Source organism: Epinephelus fuscoguttatus, linkage group LG10 (assembly GCF_011397635.1).
Source record: "Epinephelus fuscoguttatus linkage group LG10, E.fuscoguttatus.final_Chr_v1".
Taxonomy (NCBI): domain Eukaryota; kingdom Metazoa; phylum Chordata; class Actinopteri; order Perciformes; family Serranidae; genus Epinephelus; species Epinephelus fuscoguttatus.
This window is the reverse complement of record NC_064761.1, coordinates 33,735,187-33,753,189: the sequence shown is the minus strand read 5'-3', so window position 1 is coordinate 33,753,189 and position 18,003 is coordinate 33,735,187. Positions and strand designations below refer to the sequence as shown.

The 18,003-nt window shown below is 42.0% G+C and overlaps 1 protein-coding gene and 1 long non-coding RNA gene across 3 annotated transcripts in view; one reads left to right on the top strand and one right to left on the bottom strand.

Annotated features, from left to right (window-relative positions):
- The window catches only part of ncanb (neurocan b), a 268,070-nt gene that overhangs the window by 139,865 nt on the left and 110,202 nt on the right, over positions 1–18,003 (bottom strand). For both annotated transcript variants that reach the window (XM_049588829.1, XM_049588830.1), the window contains 2 exons: positions 4,594–4,823; positions 4,309–4,477 (listed from right to left, as the gene is read on the bottom strand). In XM_049588829.1, the coding sequence (XP_049444786.1) occupies positions 4,309–4,477; positions 4,594–4,823 (399 nt within the window). The remainder of the gene's footprint in view (positions 1–4,308; positions 4,478–4,593; positions 4,824–18,003) is intronic.
- LOC125896356 (uncharacterized) overlaps positions 1–18,003 on the top strand; it is a 179,240-nt gene that overhangs the window by 139,996 nt on the left and 21,241 nt on the right. The window lies entirely within an intron of this gene.

Below are 18,003 nucleotides of genomic sequence, written 5' to 3'. Positions count from 1 at the left end.
ACCACTTTGTATTAAAAGTCCTTCATTATTATTATATTAATAATAGTGTGATGATATAGAACAATTAAATAGTCTAGACCATTTAAAATAAATGAATAGCCTTGGACACATGGACGGGCAGGCAAAGTCTAATAATTATGAGATATGAATAAATATTTGTGGGCCTATGATATGAAACTCAATAAACAAATACTGAGGTTAGCAGAACAAATGGAGTGGCGTGTGAGTAAATCACTATGACGAGTGCAAATTAATCCACCTGCCAGTTCCACAGTGTGCCGGTCAGCTACAACAGCACTAGAGCAAGAAGTATGCATAATGATGTGACGGTGTGTCGGTGTTGGTCTGCAGTTGTTGGTGATGTGAATGGAAAAACATCCAACAAATACTAAAATCACTTATATATGTTGATCACCGGGACGTCGAAAAAACAAACTGGAGGCCAGCTCCTTATCCCCGCTGCTTTCAGGCAGCCATAGGACGCAAAAGCAGAATGGGATACGTTGTAGGTACATGAACGGAAACCCACTGGACATGATGACGCACACGATCACTGGCACCCATCTATAAGGTAGCGTATAATGACATGACAACACACAACAACCTTCAGCGGATGTTTTTTCTGGTGGTGCAAGTGGCGGAAGTGAAGCGGTATTGATGAATGGAAAAAAATGAAAACAATGTGTTACATTACTCTGTAACTGCTAAATAGTAATATATTACTGTAACAGGTTACAAAAGTAGCCAAACACCATTTATCTGCACACACTGCAATGACACAGAGCTGGTTGTTAATCAGTAAAGTTTTCCTTAGGGAGAAATTAATTGCAAACGTGGATTTTAATATCAGTTCAACTGCATACATATCGCATAATGAGGCTGTTGGTAGATTTTATTTCCAACTACAGGATTCTCCATTGTATTAAGAGCTGTATAGAACCACACACATTAAAAGAGGGATTTAAAAATGCATCTGCAAACTATAAACTGCATATACTAAATTCACAACATGAATATATTTGAGACAGTTTAGACTTGCAGCTGTGAAGAAACTTGTTCAAACTTTCTTGTGCAGAAGTTGTGTAAACCATTACAATATGCTTTTCACTATGCCCAGCGCTGACAGACTATATATCGTCCTCACACCAGTTAATGGTGGGCAGTGATATCTCACCACAAGACAACGGCTGACACGCGCTATCAATGGCACTGTTCCCTAATTGGTGAGACACGGCCAATTGACCAGTCAATATGTGCCAAGAGAAAGAAAGAAGGAAAATGGAGACTAAACAAGGAGCGAGTAAGACAAAGACGACAGGGGAGAAATTAAGGAAGAGATGGCAAGGGAGAAAGGACATCTCATCGGGGCTTAGGCACACACACAAATTAGTCTATGAGAGGAGCAGTGTGGATTAATATGATATTGATATAGCTGAGCAGTATCAATACCTGCTAATTAATACGTTAAGCACTCAGAAGAATTAGTGTGAGGACGACTGTGGTCTGCCATGTAGCGTGACTGCCAATTAAGACTAAGCCCTGGAGATGGCTAGTCCTCGCCAGCTACGTAATTGGTTTCTCTCTAAAGGAGTGGTTTTCATAGCGTGTTAATCGATTGGCCAAGAGGGGGAGGATGCATCTCCCAAGCGTTGTGACAGGGGTCCTGCTTAGTAAATGTAGACTGCTCTTATGGAAAAAGATGAGTTGCTCTGCTTGTTTGAGAATAGCATCCTTGCTGAGATACTGAAATTATAAAGAAACAGTGGCCTATACAGACAGACACCTATATGCATGCTTGCAGTTATATTAAGGCAACAGACTGGAGGCTATCTGTGTTACTCATACGACGTAGCCATTGCAGCGTGCTGTGTCTTTGTAAAAGAATAAGGTTACTGGGCCTTCAGAGCTGGTGTTAGCAGCACTAGCACAGATTTGTAGATGTGGCAGCATAGTGTACAGTGGCTAATACGTTGTGTGATTCCCTGTAGTCATTATGATAATAGCTTATTATTAAAAATAGTGAGTGACCTGGAAAGAATCTGATGAAAGCTCTGCAGCTAAAATACCCTGACAAAGTAATTATGGTTCTACTACAGTGAGCTACCTCCAGGTAGTCTGGTAATTCCACAAATACGGTGTCCTGGATACAGATACTGCAGTAAATGGTTTGCCCATTTAGTTAAGCCACTGAGAGCCATACAAAGTGCCCGCAGTCACACTATTTGACAATAGCGTACACTGCTGGGTTCCTACCTTATTGGTTTCATTAGGCTTTCAGTGCATGAACAGCACCTGAGTGGCCCAGGTCAATGATGTTTAATGTGTTCCAGTTCCCTCACCCTTTTTCTTCCACATCATCATACATTCTGCGCGGACAGTAAACAACCCTGGGTGTAAATGGCTGTATTAGCCTGACATGGAAAACAGGGTCATTATTATTCATAGTGGCAGAGCTTGAGAGCAAAGCGAGAGCTGTACAAAACCAAAGAGTGGAGTGTTGCTTTGCTCAGACAATAATTTATGTTAGTGAAAACACGCATAATGCCTAGAGTGACATAAGTGATGTTAATTGCTTTGTATATCACAGCTCATCAGTTGATGGCAGTGTTAGTGATTCACAGAAGTAATCAGGTTTATGAGGATAGTAGAAGATTCTTGCATGCTCGCTCTTTTTCTCTCTGTTGTAATAACGCTTCTGCGGTGTGCTGTCCGGTGTTAACACACTACAATATACAGCTACAGTAAAACAAACCACGCTCACTTGCTAAGTAATGACAGAAAGTGCGTTACCGTCATTGTACCTCAGCTCATATGCTGAAAGGCTTGACTAGCAATAGCTGCCTTGCCGAGGAATATTTAAAATTTCTCCATTAACAGGCAGATTTTTTAAACCTCTTGCATACACCTAAAATTTCAGAAAGAACAATATCTTTTGCAGTAACTGGTCATGCCCTTTTGGGTTATTTACAATGCACCTCATCCATTTCAGTAAAGTTTTAGCTTCTGCAATGAATTTGTGATTTGATACCAACTGCAAGCGACATGTAGCACCGCAAATGTGAAGCTTTATGAACTGGCGACAGGCTGAGTAGCCTGTCACTGTCACTTATCTAACTAGAAATTGCGTAATAATTCCTCCTCCTGGGAAGTTAGCAAGTGTACTAGCTAATAGTCGTTAGGTACCTGAGCTAGATACCTGATTTCAGTAGCATGCTTCCTCAAATTGTGAACCAAAATGTGAACCAAATCTCCAGGTCCTTGAGATGAATACATTTTTATTATACTAGTCAGAACCTCCTGATGTTTGTTTGATGTGACTAGCATAAAGCTAGGTTGGCTCTGGCATGAGATTTCCCACCCACTATGTGACCTCGATTCAAAATGGCTGCCCTAAGATCGTAGGGCTGCTGTGAAACTGCACATAATTAGGGCAACAAAAAAGTTTATCCTTGGAGCGTCGGTACAAAGGACAACCAAGAAAGGACAGCAGAGGAGATACCCGCACACCAATACAGCTGGACTGGACAGCCACAAAAAAGGTTCACAGGCTGAGATCAATGCAAAAAAATGTCGTTATTTAGGACATCCTTTCACAAAAAGAAGGGTGCTTAAAGTGCAAAAAATAATAAAAAGTGAATAAAAACAGCAGCAAACGTTTCAGTCCCTGACTATTGAGGGCATGACAAAAAAACAAAACAAAATGCCAAAATTTACCTGCAAATATTTCGCAACAGTGACCAGCAGTAATGCAAATTTGCAACAGTTGCAACACTTGTTGAATAAAAGGTTCAAATAGATTCATACTCTACTATGGCTGGTTTCAGACATATGCTCAGTTGGACAGTTTGAGGTCCTTCTAGGGATGCTACTGCTGAGGAGGCAGAGGACCAACTACAGGGATCCTATTGAAACAGAGCATCAGTCTGTCTGAGCTAACCTGTTGTATCACTTAAGATACTTTAAGCTATTTTATTGAGTTTCCTTTTGGTAAAATGTTCTGAGGGAATTTGACTTATGTTTGAGTTGAAAGGTAAGAAAGAAAGGAGCTGTGATGTGATGTCTGTTCTGCACAACGAGAATGATTGATACCTTTCTGCGCATTTCAAATGCTCAGAAAAATCAAACTATCTGAAAAAACTACGATGCTTTTACACAGCATAATATTTGCATTCCAAGTGAAAGTACTCATAACAAGACAGCAGATTGAAAATATATATTGGCATGTGAATTCCACAAAATGAATATATAAATTTTAAAAAGCCCCTGCTGTGTAAAGGCCTTTAATCAGAAAAATGTCATTTAATTTACCTGTGACCTCCAGGGGAACTGTGTCCTGCTCGTCACTGATGCCCACCACGACCTCACAGCGGTACAGACCAGAGTCGCTGGACCGTAGCCCTGACAGAGCAAGACTGGCGTTGTAGCGGTTCTCACTGTAACCAGGCAGCATGACACGACCCTGGAAAGCCTTCTTCACCTGAGGGCAGAGAGAAAGAGGCAAGGGGTGATAATGAGAGAGGGGAAAAAACACCACTGAGCCATTTGTGTTTTCCAATAAGGCGTCACGGCGCCCTCCCTAAGCCTCTATGGTACCTTGACCACGTTGTCTTTGGCCACCAGGACCGACTGTTCCTTCTGCAGGCCATCAGAGCCTCTCTGGCCCCAAACCTTGGTCCACTTGATCCTGGGGGGCTCATGAGATGAGCTGGCACTGGGGCGGAGGGTGAAGAGGCAGGGGAGGAGAACGGTTTTGGACAGCTCCTCGCTAATGGTCTGATGGGTCACCTTCCGCATATTCACCACAGTGTCGGCGTTGGTTATGCCTGAAGAGAGGAGAGAAGAGGAGAGAAGAGGAGAGGAGAGGAGAGGAGAATCAATGCCGTCTTGTAAATTAAGCCACAGAGCGTTTTTTCTCATTACGCTGAAAAGACGTTAGTTAATTGCTTCTTGTAGGAGAAAACATGCTCTCCTTTCAGGTTCTTTTGTTCCATCAGATGCTTCTGGAGTAAAAGGGAAAGAGCAGAGGCTCATTGTAGCTCTCTGATTATCGGCCATTGATCCAGCAAACCATTACCGAGCTACCTGAACAGTGGGAGGCAGGGCTGGACTGTGGAGGGAAGATATCAAAAGTCCTTTCATAAGCCATATATCAAACCTGGATGTGCATTATGGGATCAATATCCACCAGCTCTTTGCAGCTTAAAGCACCACCACCACAGACATACAAATATTATATTGCTCAAAACAACATGATGACAGAGAGAAGGGGTATCATTAAAAGAAATTCAGAGTGCGGTGCATTTAGACGAGCTCTGGTTTTTGTTCAGCAGAATTCTGCAATACTCTGCTGCATTTTTCCTTTGTTGTCTTTTCTCCCAACTCATTTTACACTGGTGGAGTCACATCATACGTTATCATTACGCTCTAATCCTGTGTCACCTTGCCTGAAAAGACAGAGGTGGCTCATTTACATCGCAAAGCTAGATGTGAATTCTGCTCTTTCAAAACAGTAATACAGGTTATCATCTCTGAGCTCTATCTGCTTCTGTTTATCCAGTGTGCAGCGTGTGTGAATGAGGTTTACCTGTAAAGCCTTAAGCCTAATCTCATTCTTTTCCAGCTCCCTTATCAGTCACAATTCCCTTTTTTCTCACTACTGAGAATGCTGGAAAAAACATGCCGCTATGTTGAATCTAATTCGCCCCAAAGCCCGGCATCAGTGCATTCATTTATAATCAGTTAGCCACTTTTTAGCCACACTGGCAGCATGGCTCTAGGGATAGCAACTATCTGTTGGTAAGTCCAACTCTGACAGTCAAGTATTAGATAGATTGCCATGAATTCAGTACAGACCTTCATAGTCCTCAAAGGATGCATCCTAATGACTGTGATGATCCCCTGACTCTTCCTCTTATGCAACCATGAGGTTGACATTTGTGGTTGCGAGTGAAGTAAGATAAGATGAAGAGACGAGAGAGCAAAAATGAAAGATTGAAGAACAGAAAGAAGCACTCCCTAGGTGGGCCGAACGGTTGAACGATGGAGAAAATGAGCCTATTGATTTCTTTTCATTAGTGTTGGTTTCCACTGCACACTTTATGTGTGTGTCCCGCTTCACTCCCATTTGATTGGATGCATGTTAAAGTGCTACACGCTACGGGGCGGCCCCTCCTGTCTGTAATTAAATGGCAGATCGGTGGAACAATGTTTTTCCAGCGGTCACAGGCGCACCGCTGCGCGAGTCACTCAACCTCTCTGTCCTTCTGTCTGCTCTGTCATTTTTCTCCCCATCTCCTGTCACTCTCTTTCTCCTCTTCCACCCCCGCAGTACGACCACCTGCCAGCTTTCAGACGAGCATTTCACTTCTTGGCTTTTTCCATCTGAAAATCTTATTTTTGTTTTATCTTCAGCCTATAGATTAAAGTAGAAAGTTAAACAGTGTTTTTGTTTTATTTTCAGGATTAGATTTTTCCCTGAGCCAGGCTGAGGAAATACAGTCCACAATTCAGATCAACTTTCCATCAGCTGCCTCATCTCTGATAGCCAATTTTGCTAATAGTGGATGTATTGTACAAGGTGTGTGTGTATGTGTGTGTGTGTGTGTGTGTGTGTGTGTGTGTGTGTGTGTGTGCGCGCGCACTGGAATGCTCTCACAAGAGAAATCTCATCTGTCTTTTGCTATTCAGGGAGCACCGAGTGCACACCCTCCACACACACATAACCACTCACCTACACGCACACACACATTTTTGAAACCCCCATTTTTCATTCCTTACTGGATGGTTAATGTGACATTGAGCACACACAAATAGCAGACGTGTGGATTGCTGTCATTGCTCATTCCCGCAGCCGTTATGCTGTTGCAGTTGCTCAAGCTAAGAGGCTGAGTGCCTCTACCCTGATAGCTTAACATCAGCCCTCCCATCGCATTTTCTCCTCCCCACAGACGCATGAACACACATAAATACCCACTTCTCCCCTTCTCCCAGTGACATCGTCTCAGACAAGCGCTACTTGTCCGACTCCCTCACTAGCTGATCTATGGTGCTCTGCATGGCAGCATCAAACAGGATTTGTGCTCTGAAATGGCCTCTCGTTTCGCACTCCAGAGGAGTTCTGCCCATCGTGCGAGGTGACCTGTGAAACAAAATGCATGAGGCTTTCAAAGGGAGAGGGATAAGATGAGACTGGAGGGGCGGTGAGGATTAAACAAGTACAGCAGTGTGGGTCACAAACAATGACATGTCTTATCCGATTTTTTTTACTTGTGTGTGTAAGGGAAAATCATCTTAGAGGGGACCTTTTATGCTTTTTATTATTTTCTGACATATATATAATGTTACAATGTCAGACGTTCATATTAAAGGTGGCCAAAGTTTCCAGTAATGAGGTAAATATATGTAAATCCCTGTGAGCAAAAACCTCAGACTCCAGGCACGCTACTGCAAGGATTTACGTTACATACACTGCTACATGTAGCTACATGCTAGCCTCAGGGAGACATGTAATCATGGTTGCCGATGTTGTTAATTTCTCCCAGATTTCAGATGAGATTCCTGCTGTGACACGTCTTGTGAAGATTTTAGTTTATGTTATTAGTGCCGCTATATACTCCAGTACAGTCATTCCCCCGGCTGCAATAACGGTGCAGATATTCTGACAGGAAAACCAGGAAAAACTGACCAATCAGAGCAGACTGGGCTTTTCGCATAGGCATAGGCCCCACCACCTTACCCACACAGTAAAAAGACACACAGACTTTGTGTTGGTTTTGCATGTCTTTGTAGTTTTTATGCATATTTGTAGTCATTTTGGGGCTCCTTGTAGTTTTTTTGTGTCTTTTTTGGTCGTTTTGTGTCACTTTGTGACAATTCTTGACTCCTTGTGGTTGGTCTGTGTCACTTTGTGATCATTTTGCCTGTTTAAGTGGTTATTTGTCTATTTACAGTTCCTTTGCATCTCTTTCCAGCCTCTTTGTGTCTCTTTTTAATTAATTTAATCTCTTCCTGGTCAGTACACATTACTTTGAGTGACATTTTGCAGGTGAAGGCCAGGTTGGCCCCAAACACTTTGGGCCCCTACAACTGAGCCTGGTAGGCCCATTCAGTAATCTATCTATGCTTTTTCGGGAGGGGGGCTTACAGAGGCACAATGGAACATTTCAGACAAAGCGTAAATACAAGTGCTCCAGCACAGACAGTATGAGGAAAATAATGTGTTTTTTGACCATTAAACCTGAAAATGAGAATAGTAGGTCCCCTTTAAAGGAATAGTTCAACATTTTAGTGGAGAGCTAATGAGAAAATTAATATCATTCCCATATCTGTCCACTATATATGGGGTTATATTCAGAAAATCCTGGCTTTGCCAACAAGCTCACTAATCGCTATTTTATATCTTTATTTTGTTACAATTTGACAGAACAAGGCAAGCTGTTTCCACCTTTTTTCATTCTTTAGGCTGCTTTCAGACCTAGAGTTGTCTTACTTTGGTCTGAATCAGGGACTAATTTGTAACAAAGTTGCATAATTGCCTAGAGTTGGTCTGTTTTCTCACGGCAGCATTTACAAGCAGACCAGATCAAATGGCTGAGTGAGAACGCTGCTCTTGTTTGGTCAGAATTTCCATGTAGGAAAAATCCAGGAAGTAAACAAAACGTTGAAGAAGAGTACACTTGCAAGATAAATGTGACTCTTTCTAATGTCACAATGGAGGGACAACTACGCAGGTTGATTTTAGCGCAGCTCATCGTGGACTATATTGCTGTCATTGTTCATTTTAATCAAACCATACAGTTTGAAAACGAGGCGCGGCTCCAACTAGAAAACAATGTTTTGATGCATTGCATGTGCTGAATGTGCATATTAAGGCAGTACAGGAGGAGGTGCACATTATTAATCCTCCAGGACTGTAACATGCTCATGTTTAACCCAAACAATGTGTCATGTGACTCCATTTGGTTCAGATCCAGGGCGGAAGATGTTCTCCCCACAAACGAATCGCACCAGAGTTCGTTTGTAACCGGACTGAGACCACCTCTTCAAGAAGGTCTCAGTTCGGTTGCTTTGATGCGCACCTAAGTGTGATTGCTGTGTTCACACCTGCCCAAACGAACTGAACAGGGCAGGTGTGAAAGCACCTTTAGGCTTAGCTAGGCTAACAGGCTGCTGGCTGTGCATTCATATTTATCACATAAACATAAGAATGGTATCAATCTTCTTATCTAACTCTTGGCAAGAAATAGATGAACTGTATTTCCCAATATGCTGAGCTATTGCTTATGTTCATCCCAGAGAATCTGTTAACAACTGACGTTATCTGCTATCCTTTGTAAGTAATCAGTATTTGTTTTACGACAGACATTGCCATGACACGCTCCATTTTAGCGCCTGTCTCTTTAAGTACCCCTCCTGAAAAAGCCCAGTCTGGTCTGATTAGTCAGAGTTTCGGGTCTTCTGCATATGAACTGTCGTCATCCCTGCACCGTCACTGCAGCTCCATGAATGACTGTAACAGAGTGTAGTGCCGTTTTCTACCATGAAAAATCACCAATAAAAGCTTCAAAATCTAATATGTTCCAGGAATCTGATATAAAAACAAATAATGTGGCATTTTATCACTTTTGTCAGAGCAGGTGCATTTTTTTCAAATCTGGAGGGATTCAAATTCTCCATTTTATTACCAAAAGCACTTCACATTCTTAAGTGGCTGCGGGTTAAAATGACAATTTTGTGAGTTACACAACACTGTTGACAACAAACGGGCACTCTCAATACAGTTTGTGGTCCACAGACTCTGCAATAGGAGTAGGTGTAGAGGAAAATTGATTCACTTTTGAATTTGTTTTTACTTAATCGTAGCAACAATGTACTTTTCTCTCACAGTGACAGAGGGAAACACAGACACTACACAAAAGATGAACAAGCACAATTGACTCCAGAATAACACAGTGTGGGACTGTGAGCGGTGAAAGGAGTCAAGCGAGGGAAAATACATAAACAAAAAAAAAAGAAAAAAAAGAAAAAGCTGGAGTCATGTGTAACGGGGAAATTGGAGTGATGCGATGTGGAAAAGGAGTCGAGAGGATGTGATGGAAAAAGTAGAGATGCACTTTTGTGATTCAGACTGACACAGTGACACACACACACAAACTCACTCAAAGAACACATCTTTCATAAGAGGCTATCAGTTTCCACTCCCTGCTGTCACTCTCTTTGCTTTATCCCCCTGGAGGATGTGGCACTCATCTTTGTTTACCACACACTCACACATGTGCCCCTCCCCTCCAAACACACACACACATAGACACACACTGAGTAACGCGCGGTCCCGGAAGACAATCAAACTCCAATTTCTAAACCACCTTGCCGAGAGCTTGCTCGAAACAAAAACAGGCAAATTTATTCTTCAGCTAAGAGGCATCAATAATGTTTAATCTGCTTGCCGGTTTCTTGCCAGGTTCCACCTGGATAAGCACCATTTGGGTAACATTAAGCTACTTATGTTGCCAATAGCAAGACAGTGCCACAAATGAAGCCAACCAAGCTTTACAATCACATTCTCTCTCCTCCCTTTTCACTCTTTCCGTCCACTTTATCTGGACAAATGTTTATCTTTGTTTCCCCGGCTGCTGCTGCAATTTGCACAACTAAATCAAATGAAATCAATTGCAGATCCCCCGCATGAAAAGCCTAAATTACAATGTGAAGGAGGCCAGGTGAAAAACAAAAAAAAAACATTGCTCTCTTTCTCCCTGGTAATGAATGTAAACTAGCAAGGCCTCCAATGCCATTGACATATCAAATCTACATTTAAATGGAAACGCTATCACCATCTTAACCCTCAAGAGGCTGCCTTTTGTTTGGATATCTATTCGTGTTTCATATTGCTTTTTGTCACCCTCTCTTTAAACAAGGCTCACCAAGATGTCGGGTGATAAAGAGGAGATGAAATACTGAGGCTGAATGTCAATACAAAGCGAGAAAAGTATGCTCAGTAAAACTCATTGGACAGTAAAATCTGAGCCAGTGTGATGGGACTTTGTTAAATGTTAACAGGCAATCTTTTATTGACCTCGTCCTGTGTCTTTGTCTGTCTCTATGAGTGTTGAGAAGGGCACGGAGTGAAAGGACACACCCTCCGCCTCCTCTTGGAAGCTCCACTTTCAACATCTTGCAACTCCGAGCTCAGGTTTTCTTATTTTCTTTCTGCTGGTTCACAGTGGCATCTACGTGATCATCACCGTCGGCCCATCTGTCTTCACTTTAGAGGTGCTCTCGAATTATTAAACACAGTCGGAGAGCCTTTATGCGGCTGGCACAGAGCTGCACACAGACACGGGGTGGGCGGTAATGGCATTTTCACTGTAATAGAACACAATTGCAAACATCATTCCTCGTTCTCCCCCTTTCTTTCTTATTCTCTCTCACTTTCATTCAGAGGTGCCTGCAATGGGCTCTCTAATGATAAAGGTCCCTTTGTCTTCGATTTGCCCAAATCAGACCCGTCAGCCTGCCAGTCAAGAGCTACCAGGACTGATCGAGTGCATCCTCTCCTGTCGTCGCCACTCCACTCCCGCTGCCTGCATGTCAGCTGATTATGTGTTTGGGTGTGTTTGTGCAGACGTGTGTGTAGGTCATAAATCATGACAGATGAGCTGTCTGACAGAGGCTTGCCGCTATTAGTTGATCACTGTGTTAAGAAATGACAGGTGAGACAACACAAACGACTGGACTGCAGCAGGCTCGGGTCAAATTGTTTTTGTTATTCTCAGAGAGAGTTGGTTTTAATCTGCAGCATGATGGACGTGGTTTAATGGATAAGGGCAGTGCAGGAGAAGACTTTTAAACTGACTCAGTGGTAATGCTTTCACTGGTCCATAATTATCTAATAACTTCCTCGAAAGTCTCCTGGAAATAACTGTGTAATTGGGTAAAGAGAAAAAAGAGGTAAAGGTTATTACTGTCTCCATTTTTGCCACAATTACTATCAAATTACATAGTGCTTAGTACTCCTTCTTTACTTAAAGTCCCTGTTAAACAGAAGTTAGAGCATCTTTAGAGGGATTTAAATCAAATCCCTCACATTCGACTAGATGGCTGAAGCGGGATTTACACTTGTGCATAAGCTCTACGCCGTAGCCTACGCTGTTGTGAGCATTTATACTTGTGCGGTGGTATGTTTGTGTCGCTCTGTAGTTACATCTCCAAAACACTAGTTGGCAGTGGGGTTTCTGTCAAGTGCTGTAAACTTAAGTTGATTCAAAATTCACCCAAAACACACATTAAACACAAATTAAACATGGCTTAATAGAGACAATATCAAACACAAGTACACAAATCAGCTTCACTATAACTCGCAGCATTCACAGACAAAGACGTTCTCTCTTGCTGGACACATTTTCCCCACAAATACGGCATGTTAATATTTTTAGCACAAGCCTATGGCATTTTACATTGTATAAGTTAGCCTAGTGGCTAGTGGACTTTTCCTCTACTCATATAAAACCAGAGACAACAGCAACATTTAACAAAGGTAATGTTACAAAATTTGGCTCCATTACAACTCACAAGGTTCACCGACAAAACAACTGTCTTATACTAAACATGTTTTTTCCAAACAAATACAACATGCTAATGTTATTAGCACAAGCCTAAAGCATTTAAAAACTGTATAAATTAACTCAGCGACTAGCGGAGATTTCCTCTGCTCATACAAAGCCAGGATAAATCACACACAACACTTAATTTTTGTGGAGGCTTTATTGTCTTCACAATTTATTGTTTCTTATCTGTGAAATTAAAGTAAATAAAAGCTTCCTTTCCACTGAGGGAAATGGTTTCAGCTTACACAAATAGACAAGAGGTCTCCGTCGCCGCAACCTGTAGTTACATTTCTGGGGAGGTGCACGTCAGGCCACGGCATATGCCCTATGTTGATGCAGAGCCTACGCCGTAGGTACAGTGTTAATCGGATGCAGAAGTATAAATCCTGCTTAAAAACTGGGCAGACTTAGTGTTTTGCGCTATGGAATGACAGTGGAGTCCACTGCTGAGCAGACTGTTTGCTCCAAGCGGCAACCTTCAAGGCTCAGAAATGAAGCCAACACGGAAGTGCCAAAAACGGCAAAACAAGAGATATAGCCACATAGACTCCCATGTTAAGAAGTCCAACTTTACAACAGACATAAACATGTTTACAGCGCGGGACAAAAAACAGTTTGGGTCTCTATACGTGAATTTAATATTCATGACAATTGTACAGGGGGTGAATTTTTTATAACTCACCCATCTAGATTTTATTAGGATCCAAAGCTATGCTTTTTAGAGGGGGGGGGGGTCAGCCTCTTGTCTAAATATAGTCACTTTTGGCTCCAAAAAAACAAGATAGTCACGGGCGAAATGACAAACTCAAACCAATAGCTGACGTCACAGTGGCTGTGTCCATTATTTATCCAGTCTACGGTTGGCTGTGCACACACATCCCTCACCCTTACATCAGGAGGACAATAGAGAGATGAATGAATTCAACCTCTGCCAAGTTTTTCCCACTGATATCCAAACCACATCTCTTCCTATCTTTCTCCGTGCTCTGTGTTAGCTGGTAGATTCAACCAACAAGTGGTGAAGTGCAGTTTTATATGACCACTGGTTAGCTTGTCACCCAAAGTCTCATTTGAGTGGATGAACTTTTGCAAACGCCCTTGAGTACATGAAGAGTCATCCAATATTTTTAGTTTTAGAAAGAGAAAAAATGGATTTTGATGTAAAAATTCAGATTTTTCATTACATATTTGGAATATAATGAGATAAATGATCAATTAACGTAGGGACAAAGGATTTAAACTGAAAAAAAGTATTTTTCATTTCATGGGAACTTTAACTAAAAGTTGTATTGCCACAGTATACATATACTTTGTTAGATGTGAAGGTTTGCATTCAAAAACGTCCTTATAAAGTATGACAAGTAAAAGTGCTCACCCCTTTCAGAGTCTTATAATACATTACTGGATAATTATTACTGATGCATTAATGCACAAGAAGCATTTTAATGTTGCAGCTGGTAGAGGTGGAGTCAATATAGACTGTTGGGTATTTTAATCAGTTAAAATATATCAAATTTAATGTGACAATAACATATTTTACAAGTAAAATCTGAATCTGAACACAGAAAGTGACTACAGCCATCAACAAATTGTAGCAAAATAAAAAGTATTTCCCTCTAAAATGAGGAGGAGTTGAAGTATGGAGTAGAATAAATCGAAAGTCTCTAAAAATTGTGCATATGTAAATTTATTGAGTTACCACCACTGCTTTTCAGGAACATCTTCATGAGTTTACAGTTGCATATCAGCTGTTCTTCTCTTCATTTCTGGCTTGATCCCAAAAACAAGTATTTACATTTATACTGTACTTAACAATTCTGTTATACAAGTTAGATGATCTTATTCCATCATCTAAAGGAAATATCACAAATCAAAGATCTGTTGAAATAAAAAAAAACAGAACAAACTTTTTGGTACGAGTGGGAAGAAATTGAATCATTTTTGCCTTCTGATATGAATAAAACATCTCAAGGGGAGCAGCAGCAAGAGTGGGTTTGTTTGTGTGCGAGCGGATGGTCTGACAAAACTGCTCGCTGTCTTTATTGTTTTGTTGCAGGGATGTGCAGAAATGCATCCTTTTAACAAAGACCTTGGATGACGCACAAAGACAAATGGGGAAAACAAGGGACATGGAGAAAATAACATGACAAGAGTGGTGGCTGCACTTTAAACGCTGATACATTATCGTTATTAAGTGAGAGAAAGATGCTGAGGCGGCCCCGACCAAGCCCCAGAAATGATAACCATGGCAACAGAGGCACCACAAATGGAAAAAGGGGGGAACAGGCTTCTGATTAGCGCAGTAAACACACACACACACACACACGCACGCACGCACGCACGCACGCACGCACGCACGCACGCACGCACGCACACACACGCGCGCGCGCACATTTAACGATGTGCTTTGGGGGTGGCCTCCTCAAAGACCAGATCTGAGGCTATGTACTGTATAATGTAAATTGAATGAGGGGGGACTGGTTCCTCCTCCTGCTTCCTCCACTAAGTTCGATCGCTGGTCTGTGTTTCACTGCAGTGCAGCCGTCTTTCCTCCACAGGAACTACACACACTCTCAAATATGCAAAGATACACACTCCCAAATAGAGACATAAAGTCCAGTCAGTACACCAGCTGCACCAGGACACTCCTCACTGAAGTTTCCTGTGTGTGTGTGTGTGTGTGTGTGTGTGTGTGTGTGTGTGTGTGTGTGTGTTTGTCTATGTTTGTGTGTCTGCACATTCATGTTGCCTGTCTAGGCACAGCAGGTCTGCCGCGCGGACATCAAGCAGGGTTCAGAAATTATGCCTCCATGCTGACATTCTCATGCATAAGTTCTTCCTGAAACATCCCTCCAACTCTCAGCGGCTCCCTCCTTTTCTATTGTGCTCTATTTTTCCTCTTCACACATGCCTGTCTTTTATTTTCTTTCTAACGTTCACTTGTTTCCTTTCTCCTTCTCAGCACCCTCTATTTTCCAGGGTTACCTTGCCTAAATTTTATTACACAGTAGCCTTTAAAAACAAAAACTATGACAAAATGTCTCACCTAATGACCCATTTGTTTGTGGACTCCTGTTTTGAATCTTCGAGTTCGGCATTTCGGCCATCACCATCTTGGATTTTTGGAGCCAGAAGTGACCATAAATTGGACGTGAGGGTGGAGCTGTGGAGGACGAGGCGTGGATCTGACTCACAGACTGTGGCAACGCCTCGCAGATAGCATGTCACTTAGGTAGCTCTGCCCTTAAATATGCATAACTTTAAGCCTTAATAAAATGTAAACGGGTGAGTCAGTTGTCATGTAGGGTAGATTTAGCAGCAAGACCAAAACCGTTTTTGTACCAGGCTGCAAACATGTTTCTTTCTGCTGTAAAGTTGGGGGCATTTTAACGTTGGGGTCTATGGGGTTGGACTCACTTCTGAAGCCAGTCTCCAGTGGCATTTCAAACAGAACTGCAGTTTTTGGCACTTCCGTGTTGGCTTCATTTTTCAGCCTCGGAGGTTGCAGCTTGGCAGAGTCACGCGTTACCCGCTAAGCTAACATTAAAAGCAGCTGTGCGGAACCTTTTATCATTCATAAAACTGTCCCTAGTTCGTATCACCCCCCCTTGAAGATCCGCATATTTATTTGAACCCAACAGCGACAAAAAAGCCTTTCTCTACATGGCTATTTAGCATAGCCTCGCTCGGGTCGGACACAGCGGAAGTCAGCAAACCAGATTACGGGACCCGGAGGCAGAAGTAAGTCTGCACGCCCGCATTGGCCCGCAGCCATTAAACCACAGAAGAAGAAGGAGCCGTGTTTATGAGTAGGATTTAAGAAACAGGCTAAATGACATGTAGTAGAGAGTAGTCTCTTGTACAGTAGGTGGTGGTATGCTCCTGGAAGTTGTTTGTGATCCGCCAATAAATTGAGAGAAGAAGACGAGCCGTGTTTACAGAGAGTGTTCTTCGAGTAAGTGGTACGCATCGGGCATTGCTGAACACATAAGAGTTTTACCAGATGTATGTATAAGGACTTGGTTGTACTTTCGATGTCATGGCGGATAAAGAAGGAGCACCATCTAAAAGAAAAAGAAGAACAGAAGAAGGCTAAACGGGACAGTGATAGGGCTCGAGCCCAAACGAGTGTAAACCTCAGTCGGGCATTCACCGAGTGGAGAGAGCTGAGAGATTTGAAAGGTTTTAAAACTGATCCCGAGTTGGCCCTTTTCCTAATCGACAGGTATGTAATTTTTGTTTTTATTTAGAGAATATACCGCAACTTGTTAGACGGTGTTTCACTTCAATATATGACGACATGGAAGTTATAAGCAAGCTAAATGTAACGTTAGCTGATGTGAGCCACATCACTCTTGTCCAGTAACGTTACAACAAACGCCACAAAATTATCTGTGACTGTGACCATGAACACAAATATACAGCAGACAGTTGTCCTCAGTTTATAAGAAATTCAGAGCTACACCAGAACATTTATGATTATTCTCTCACTCTCCAAAACAAATGCATGCGGTAATTGCCGGTTGCAGTGAAGATTTTACGACACCAGACTGTGGGTGTCATACCACTTCAACCAAAGGGGGGCACTATAATCAACGAAAACGTAAAGTTCCGCACAGCTGCTTTAATGTAATATTATGACGATGATTATCCATGCTTTTGTGTCATCCCAACTGGACTACTACTCATTCTCTTTTTACTTGCCTTAGCAAATCTTCTCTGAACCATTTTTAAATAATCCAGAACACTGCTGCGAGGCTGTTAACCAGGTCCAACAGGTCAACCCACGTCACTCCCATTTGAGTTTCTGTACACTGGCTTCCCATCAGGTTCAGGATTCACTTCAAGATACTTGTGCTCATGTAAAGAGCCCTCCACAGTCAGGCACCTGAATACATAAGTGGTCTCCTCCATCCATATATTGTCAGTAGGTCCAATAGGTGATGGTGCCTTTAAAGGAGTGGCTCCAACACTATGGGACTCTCATCCATTAGGTTTACAGTCTGCAGCTTCCTTAGAAACTTTTTAAAAACAAGTGAAGACCCATCTGTTATTATTGTTTGCTTCGTTGAACTTTGTGAATTTTATTTCTGTGAAAGGTGCTATATCAAATAAATTCTACTATTAAATTTTATTGTAAAGGACTGTGGATGTGGATATAATGTTGTTGTATTTTGTGTTTATGGGCTATCGGTAGCAATGAGTGCAGGATTAAGCTATTATGTCAGTTGGCAACCATCTAAACCTTCCCATGGGCCACTGGTTCTTAAATTATGGCACGTCTACCATTGGTTGTACGCCAGTTCTCTCTAGCAGTACGTAGAATATACGTATATTTTCTAAAAATGAAATAAATTCATTTAAATATATAAAATTCTATCAAAATACTAGATTGAGA